Source organism: Gracilinanus agilis, chromosome 3, assembly GCF_016433145.1.
Source record: "Gracilinanus agilis isolate LMUSP501 chromosome 3, AgileGrace, whole genome shotgun sequence".
In the NCBI taxonomy this organism is placed as follows: domain Eukaryota; kingdom Metazoa; phylum Chordata; class Mammalia; order Didelphimorphia; family Didelphidae; genus Gracilinanus; species Gracilinanus agilis.
In genome coordinates, this window is record NC_058132.1 from 172,352,329 (window position 1) to 172,362,254 (window position 9,926).

Consider the following 9,926-nt stretch of genomic DNA (forward strand, 5'->3'; position numbering starts at 1 on the left):
CTTTCCCCCTTTATGCTTTTAGGAGTGAACATATTAGATTCTTGTTTTCCTTTCACTTAAAAAGTGAGTCATTTTTATGCATGTGCTTTGGTAGTCAGGTCTGTTTTACTATAATTTCTTGGATTTCAATTTAGGAAAGTAGGAACTTTGGTTTTTCTACTTTTTATTTCTCTTATCTCTTCATCCCATATTTTTGCTCTCCTTTCTCTACCTCTGTCTCTGTTCCTCCTTTCTTTTCTTCTAATTACTGGTTATAACACCTTATAAACACCTTAATTATATTAATTATGTATTAATTATATATTTATATATACAATAAATATATTAATTATATATATTAATTATAACACCTTATAAACACCTCAAATATTCAGAAATTTTCATTATACCAGAGCTGAGAGAATTCCAATAGCTTCTTTTCTTCGTAAACCCATTTAGGGAAAGACTATGGTTCTCTGAAAAGAGCTCCAGGTATAATCAGAAGACCTGTGTTTGAATCCCAGTTCTACCAGCTTATTCTTCATGTGACTTTTGGCACGTCACTTCTCTTCCTTTGGGACTCAGTTTCCTTGCATGTGAAATCAGGGGTTTGGACTAGATGAGCTCTAATTCCCATTTCTAGGTCTGTATCAATGATTGCTTTACTGCAAATCTGAACAAATCAACTCCTTTAAGCATCAATAGTTTTCTTAAAGAAGTTATGTCTTCAATGAAGCATTCCCAGAAATGATGTTATGATATTTGTTTGCCTTCTCTTGTTCCTTAATTTTTGCCTTATTGTTAAGGAATCCTGATTCCTGCCCCATTATCAGCTGTCTTCCCCTCCCCTCCCAAACTATCCCTTATTTGTTAATTTACTTATTTATTTTTGTATATACTTATATGTTTCTATTTTCTTCCTGGCAGGGATTCTTCATCTTTTTTTTGTGTGTCTTGGACTCCTTTGACAATCTGGTGAAATCTATGAATCCCTTCTCATAAATATATAAAAGAAAATATATAGGATTACAAAGGAATCCAATTATATCAAAATGACATTATAAAATTCTCAAAAGTTTATGGACTCAGAATAAGAATCTCTGCCCTCACAAAATAAAGGCTTTTTGATGATAGAATCTTGGGTAATTTTTATCTTTGTATCCCCAGTACCAGATATGTGCCTGGTGCTTATTAAGTACTCTTTAATAATTTTTTCCTCTATTTTTTTTTATATTTTTAAACCCTTAACTTCTGTGTATTAGTTCCTTGGTGGAAGAGTGGTAAGGGTAGGCAATGGGGGTCAAGTGACTTGCCCAGGGTCACACAGCTGGGAAGTGTCTGAGGCCAGATTTGAACCTAGGACCTCCCATCTCTAGGCCTGGCTCTCAATCCACTGAGCTACCCAGCTGCCCCTCCTCTATTTTTATTTACATTTTAAACCCTTTGAAGAATGACTGCTCTTTCCCCCTAAGGTTCCTAGTGGAATACGTTGGACCTAGTAGTTAGTCAATATTTGGTTAATTCCAGAGTTTTTTCCTACAGACCGTGTTTTAGAATTTTTGTGTCTTGAAGTATGAATGTGGTTTATTTACTGGATAATACACAGATTAGGAAATTACTATTTTTTCTTAAACACCTACATATGTAATAAGTAGTGTCATTCTTATTTCCATTATAACTATTACCATTGTCACTTATTATCACTGTCACATCGTTGGTTGAAGGTATCCACTTAATAGCTAATTTGGCAATAATATCACCTCTAATAGCTACAAGACAGACTGTTTATTGTTTTTGTTTTTGTTTTTTTGGGTTCAGTTTTTCTGTGCATAGAAATTTACACCTGCATAGCTCTAAGCATGGCTTACATGCCACACTGGAGAATCAGTGCTGGATAGTTAGTTACTCTCCCTTCTATATCTGACAAAGTGCATTATTTCTTACTTTCCTACACACAGAGTGAATAATTGAAAATGCAGAGGAAGAAATAATCTTCATTAAATATATTATAGTGCTTCATTAATCTGGCATTACTAGGGAATAAGATGTGTCATTATTGAGTTTTCTTATGATGAATAGCTAAAGATTGGCTTTTTTTTTTTTTTGCCAGTATTCCTTCTGACTTTCCCCTTACTTTTTTTTTTTAAACCATTACCTTCTATTTTAGATTCAGTTCAATTCTAAGGCCAAAGAGCATCTAGGGTAAGTTAGGCAATTGGACTGAAGTGATTTGTGACTCTATATGATAGGGTCACATAGCTAGGAAGTATCTGAGGTCAGATTTGAACTTAGGTCCTCCTGACTCCACACCTGGACCTTAATCCACTGTGTTCCCTAGCTGCCCCTTTCCACTAACTTTTTAGCTGTCATTTCTCTATGCCAGGGATTCTTGCCCTTTACAATGTCATGGACCCCTTTGGACGTCTGGCAAAGCCTACCTAGCCCATCTCAGAATAAGGTTTTTAAATGCATAGAACACAATACATATGACTTTAGAGGAAGCCAATTTTATTGAAAAACAGATGACAAAATTATTTTTTTAAAAAGTTCAGAAACCAAAGGTTAAGAACCTTTGCTTTGCAGTGACATGGCTTCCTTGCTGTTTCTTATGTAAGCAAGTCCCCCTGATTGAGCATTTTCACTGGCTGTCATTGAGGCCTGTTTCTTGTCTCCACTCCCTAAATTTTCTGATTTCCTGTAAATCTTAGCTAAATTCCTACCTTTTGCCAGAAACCTTTCCTGATCCTGCCTAATGCTAGTGCCTTCTGCCTGACATTATCTTCCTTTTTTCTGTATATATCTTATTTATACATTTGCATATTCAGGGATCTCTTCCTGCTCATACCCCTGTATTTGTATCCCTCGCTCTTACCATGGTGCCTGGCATGCCATAGGGCTGTTGACTTAAATGGACTTGATTTGACAATGCTGTTACTGGACATTTCTATCCAGTTCCTCATCTGCTATCTGCTGAAAATGGGGACAGGATTGAAGATGGCCCACTAAAACCCAAGAATCTAGCTTAGTAAGTCAATAAACTTAATTTTATGTAAATGCAAATCCAACTGGTCAATTCGGTTATGGAGGAATTCACAGGAATCGGTAACAGCTTTTTTCATTAAGCCAAAGTTTGCTGCTATGTCCTAGATAACTGACGGTTGTGGATGGTCTGGCGAAAATGTTACCCTTGTTATAAGGAAAGAGAGCTGCATCTTTTCCAGATCCTGCTCATATGCTCTCTTTTCTTATAACACCCTCTAGGTAAAAAATAGATACTAGCATCCACTCTTTTCTGTAAAAGCCTGACTTTTTCCCTTATTTTTTTTTCTCCAGTTGAGGACCCTTTTTGCAACTTCTACTCCCCAACTTTCCTGAGGATCTCAGAGGTGGAAATGAGAGGTTCAGAGGATGGGGCAGCTGGCACAGTATTACAGAGGTTGATCCAGGAACAACTTAGGTATGGCACCCCGACCGAGAACATGAATCTGCTGGCCATTCAGCACCAGGCCACGGGGAGTGCGGGACCGTCCAACAGTACGACAAGCACCCTTTCTTCCACGGAAAACCTTACTCAAGAAGACCCACAAATGGTCCACCAGTCAGCACGGCAGGAACCTCAGGGGCAAGAACATCAGGTGGACAATACTGTTATGGAGAAACAGGTCCGGTCCGCTCAGCCTCAGCAGAACAATGAGGAACTGCCAACTTATGAGGAGGCGAAGGCCCAGTCCCAGTTCTTCAGGGGGCAGCAGCAGCAGCAGCAGCAGCAGCAAGGGGCTGTCGCTCATGGTTACTATGTGGCCGGTACAGCTAGCCAGAAGTCCCGGACTGAAGGGAGGCCCACAGTGAATCGGGCCAATAGTGGCCAGGCTCATAAGGATGATGCCCTCAAAGAACTCAAGCAGGGCCATGTCCGTTCTCTCAGCGAGAGGATCATGCAGCTGTCACTGGAGAGGAACGGGGCTAAGCAGCATCTCCCTAACTCGGGGAATGGTAAAGGGTTTAAGGCTGGTGGGGGACCCCCTCCAGTCCAGCCTGCAGGCAAAGTGATGGACCCACGAGGCCCTCCACCTGAATATCCCTTCAAGGCTAAGCCGATGATGTCCCCAGTCGGCAAGACCCAGGAACATGGACTCTTTTACAATGACCAACATCCTGGGATGATCCATGAGATGGTCAAACCTTACCCACCTCCTCAGCCAGCAAGGACAGAAGTTGCTGTCGTGAGGTATCAGCCACCCCCAGAGTATGGGGTAACAAGGTGATTATGGGGTATTTGTTATTGTCTGTGATTTTCAGTAAATGTTTTTAGTTAGTAGGATCTTAGAGGCAATTGAAGTCAACTTTTGCATTATTATTTTTTTTCATAGATAAGGAGTCCAAGCCCAGGAGATGTTAGGTAACTTAATACAGGGGTATAAATCTAAGTTTTCTAAACACTAATTTCAATATTCTTTCCACCGTAGTATGCAGTGGAGAGCTATCTGACAGGATAGTGTGTGATTACACAGTGGGCATGGTAGTAACTGTTGTGTGCAGATGCAAAGCATGGAATCCCTGCAAAGGTACAGGGAGAGCCTCACCCAGAATTCCAAGGGACCCCCCTGGAGAACTTTGGGTGAGGAGCAGTTGAGAAGGGTTGGAGACAGTTAATTTGTGGGAGTGGATGTGAGCAGATACTCTGCTTGATTCTCCTGACTTGGGGTTTCTCCTGAGGTGGCCATTGTAGCATAAGCTAGTGTTTTCTACTCATAGGGTTAGCCTATTTGTTATTACTATTCTTCATTAATATAATTATATAATTACTTAGTGATTAGAGAGTAAGATATTTATCAATAGCAAGAGAGCCAGTTTTAGTTAAGTGTTTCCTCCCCTCCAGTGAGGAGGGGGGAAGGGGCATCAATTTAACAGTTCAGGGTCACCTTTCCTTTATCCTAAACCCTTCATTAATTTCTCTAATTTTCCTTGTTAATTCCTAATATAACTTTTTACCTTCAAATCTGTGCCTGATAATTATTTGGGAAGATACTTACAATTCAGCCTGTACATTTGGGTTGAATCCTGTTGGCTGCCAGTTGAAGATCTCTGTCCTCATCAGTTAGATAGCTAGCTGTTATATCTCCTCTAACTGACCTGAGAGGGATATAAATTAAGGAAAAGGAACATTATTGGGGTTTCAGCCATAACAGACACTTACCAGAAGAATCTTATTCCTGTCTTCATTACCAACTGAAGCAGAAGCAGTTAGAGGGGGAGGGGTTTGAGAATCAGGAGAGTTTTACCCCCTCCTTTCCTCACTATAGCCTGTCAATCTCTGGCTCTTGACTTAAAGCTCTATTTGGCCCTGACACATTCATCTGCTTCTCCAAACTATCTGTTATTATCATCATAACAGTAACTTCCACTTCTTACATTTTAAGAAGTCAAAGAGGGGGCAAGTAGGTGGCTTAGTAGATGGAGAAGCCAGATCTAGAGACAGAAGGTCCTGGGTTCAAATAGGACCTCAGATACTTCCTCGCTCTGTGACTATGGACAAGTCACTTGACCCCCATTGCCCAGCCCTTACCACTCTTCTGCCTTGGAACCAATATTCAGTATTGATTCTAAGATGGAAGGTAAGGATTTTTTTTTTTAAAGAGGTAAAGAGGGAGCAGTAATAATTCTGCTACCTCTGGGAGCTCTGTCTGATTGTCTGACAAAGCAAGACTTGTTCTCAATAGCTCAAATAGACCAAACCTGCTGGAATGGATTATTGGGGCAAGTTATGGTGTCAGGGCTCATCAGGTCATAAAAAAAGATAAGGACCATCAAGTCTAACTTCTTCATGTTACAGATGAGGAAACTGAGTCCCAGAAAGTTTAAAGGACTTATTTGTATTAAGACATAGGTAGTACATAAATATCAAAGATGGGATTTATACTCACATTCCCTTACTCCAAAACCAATGCTTTTTTCCATTGTTCTTTAATTTTAAAGGAAAGGATAGAGAGAGTTCCTTGGAGGGATCACAGGGTACAAGAACATTACTGCTAAGAAAGACCTTATACATCATTCAATTCATTCCTTCATTTTACTGAGATAATGGATGCTCAGAGAAACAAATTGACTTCCCCTAGATTACCCAGCTAAATAGTTATGGGAAGACACATGGCACAGGATAGGACACATGACTTGGGTTCAGGAAGATCTGCATTCAAAATCTTGCCTTAGATACTTACTAGCTGTAGGATTTTGGTCAAGCCACACAATCTCTGCCTCAGTTTCCTCATCTCAAAAACAAAAATGTTGGACTCCACGGATCCTTCTTACTTTTAATCTATAATCATAGGAACAGACCCATTCTATTATTCAGAGCTCTTGACTCCCATGATAAAGCTCTTGAAGCTTTAAGCTGTATCTTTCCTACCAGTTGTTAGTGCCCTCCCCACTGCCCCCATTTACATTGTGTATATTTTTATACACTTATTTGTGGACTTGTTTTCTTTTCTAATAGAATGTAAACTTCTTAAAGGCAGAGAAACCATTTCATTTTTGTCTTTGTGCCCACAGGGCTTAGCTTGGTTTCTAACATGTAGTGGGCATTTAATCAGTTTTTGTTGATTTGTTAGCTACAAAAGACAATTCAAATAATCTAATTTATCTGTCCTTTTATAGATTTAAGGAAAGGCCAAGAAAGTTAAGTGATTAGTCCAAGATCATGCAACTGTTGGAAAAGTCAAAACTTCTTGACTCCCTGTCTGGACTCATCCCATTTCCTTGCAGTTCCCTTCTAGGTCTCACAGTCTAGTCTGTAAAGGTTTCTGTATAATTTCCAAAGTTGCTCAGGCGTCCCCGCCATAAAAGAAGATGCCGAGATGTTCTCTTAGGAAGTGTCCTTAGAACTGAAGAGAGCGAGATTGTACTTTTCATTACTGAAGTCTCATCTTGCTGAGATACAAGAGATACGTTTTATGAAAATAATAATTATAGGGGGCAGCTGGGTAGCTCAGTGGATTGAGAGCCAGGCCTAGAGATGGGAGGTCCTAGGTTCAAATCTGGCCTCAGACACTTCCCAGCCGTATGACCCTGGGCAAGTCACTTGACCCCCATTGCCTACCCTTTCCACTCTTCTGCCTTGGAGCCAATGCACAGTATTGACTCCAAGACAGAAGGTAAGGGTTTAAAAAAAAAAAAAAAGAAAAACAATAATCATAAACCAAATTGTCTTAGACAAACCAATAAGGTAAATACTTCCAGAGTCATACAGAAATGGGCTTTTCAGAAGGTCTAAAAGATCAATTGGGAAATCTTTTGGATTGATATATAGCTATGCCTTGTTAATAGAGGATATGGGAAGAAGAATAAGGTCCTCCATGTGTGTTGTGTGAGGATGTGGGGGTGGAAAGTATTATTTTGAACTACTTTCTTAAACAACATTGAAAAAGATCCATGTGCAAATGGAAACTTGATTTAAAACTTGATTAATTAGGTGTATTAGATTGGGAGCATCATGGTACAGTATTGGATTTGACTTCCTCTTCCTGAATCTAATCTTGCCCCTTATGCTTGCTAGCCATGTTACTGTGGGTACGTCACATAACCACTCTGAGCCTCAGGATTTCCAGCTATAAAATGGGTGTGATAGTACATAAAATACTTAGATTACAGGACTGTTGTAAAGTTCCATGTAAATGTCAGCTCTTACTATTTTTGCTTCAAAATGAGTTTGCAGAGGACAAAATTGAGGCATTAAAAGAATGATTTCAGTAAAAAATAATGATAGCACAATTTTCTTGTTAATTTCCAATTAATTTCTTATTAATTTCAAGGAAATGGTCGTGAGATTGGGTTTATGAAACCCAAGATTCTCTCCTTTCTTCCATGGAGTCTGTGGGTAATCCTGTTGCCCATTCTTATCAAATGAACATCACTGAAGTTATTGGGTCCTTTAAAGTAGTAATTCTGTTCTATGGTACAGTGGAAAGAACTTTGGGGAGGGCCAGAGGATCTGAGTTCATATCCTATCTTTGCCCTTATGACTTTGGGCAAGTCACTTCACCTTGGTTTCCTCGTCTGAAAAGTGAGGAGTTTGGACTAGATGATATTATCTCTAAGCTACCTTCTAGTTCGAAAACCATGATCTGCTTTTAAGATGGGGCATCAGATGCTTTTCTATGGAGTTTTATAATGCAGACAAGGAAGCAACATGGATAAACTACCTGTCACCAATAAAGGGATTAATTCTTCCTGGAAATGGGGACAAACAAGATCTGTTGGACAATACTAAAGGTATCAAAAATTTTTTTCCTTCCATGGGGTGACTCCTCTGAGTGGAAAAGAAAGATTGAGTTCAATGGTTAACCAGTTAGATGGCATTTTCAAAAATAAGTAAAGATCTTCCTCTCTCAAGTCCTTGAGTCTTCATTAAATTACTTAAGTTGTATTATGAGAAACCATGCAGTTCAGCTTAGCACAGTATCATGGTTGGTCAGTGATGCTTTGCATTTTCCTTAATTATTCAATTCAATTTAGCCTTAGGTGCTTAACAGTGTGACTATAATGTGGTTGAATTAAATCTTTCACTTTGAAGATGATTGAAAAATGCTTCTTCTAACTCAACTTTGCTATTTTGAATTCAGTAAGGGGAAAAGATGAGAGGTACCATTGTGAAGCAGGTAGAAGACTCACTTTGGAACAGATGACAGATTCCCAGAATCAAAGAAGACTTGAGCTCAACCATCATGACACCTATCTATCTATGTGGCTATGGGCAAACCCTTAAACTTTTCTGCCCAGGGAAAAGTCTTAAAATTCCATTGCTGTAGAGTTGCTGATTTGAATTAATAAAGTGTTTACATCCTATGAGGCTCCTGTACCATTGAAATCATAGCTCTAACACCCCTTCCAAAAAAAAGAGGGCATCAGTGTAGAGAAGATAGAAACCTGAAAGTTTTGCTTATTATTAGGTCATAGTTCATTACTTTTTGAGTAAAATGGGGGGAAGAGAGGAAGAAAAGGGAGTAGAAAAGGGAATACCTAAGGATCTGGAAAAATAAAGAGAACGGAGAAGCATTCCAATGCCTATCAAGTGATTTATTGGAAAGTGTGATTTGTGGGAAAGTTATGACTTAAAAAATTTAAATGTGTGAGGAGTTTGGATTAGTCTGTAGCTTGATTGCCAAGCTTGGCAGTTAGGTTGACAAGACAGAGCCAAACCCCTTTGATATTACAGACAGGCTATTGAAGTAAGGGGTTCTGGAGCTCAAAGACTTCTTTGTAAGCCTTCCTATGGCCAGCCAGAATGACTCCAGCCAGGCAGACCTTTGCTGACTGTATAAACAAAGTAGCATCCACATAGACCCTGTTTCAGACTCAGTTAACTTAGCAGGAATTTGGTTGGATTGGTCCAAAACCAGCTGTGTTTGATGGACTAGGGAGCAGCCTTTGATCATAGAGTCAAGGATGTCTCCTTTGAATTCCACCAGTGTATCTTCAGGGCTTCAAGGTTTAGTTACTGAATAGTTTATCATTAATAGTAAAGGCTTAGTAACTCTATAGGCTGTTGAGTAAATAGATGTTAGACTCTGCTAGGGTCTATAAATGGAGACATTGGAGTGAGATCATCTAGTCCATTTCTCTGCTTCTTGCATGGATGTAGTTAATGTTTAAATAGTCTTGTCCAGTGTCATTTTAAATGAGTCAGGCAATTGAACTCTCACTGCTTCTTCCCTAGAGAGTCCTTGTAGTCTTTAATTGGATGAAAGGAGCTAATGCTTATGCATTTTGCTTCTGGCAATGGTTTATAAATCCACCTATCCACCCATCACATGTTCTATCAGAAAATGGAGATGCTGTTGTAACTCCCTGAAGGTTTGGTTGAAGTCTTTTGAAAGGATTATGTCATATTCATCACTAGGATCTTCCTTCCCTTCCTCCCTCCCTCCCTCCCTCTCTCCCTCTCTCCCTCC

At 39.4% G+C, this 9,926-nt stretch overlaps 1 protein-coding gene across 1 annotated transcript in view; it reads left to right on the top strand.

Moving 5' to 3' along the window:
- Positions 1–3,356: 3,356 nt before the first annotated feature.
- AMOTL1 (angiomotin like 1) overlaps positions 3,357–9,926 on the top strand; it is a 108,671-nt gene continuing 102,101 nt past the window's right edge. Inside the window, exon 1 of the mRNA XM_044668378.1 lies at positions 3,357–4,240. Within this exon, the coding sequence (XP_044524313.1) occupies positions 3,372–4,240 (869 nt within the window). The 5' untranslated portion in view covers positions 3,357–3,371. The remainder of the gene's footprint in view (positions 4,241–9,926) is intronic.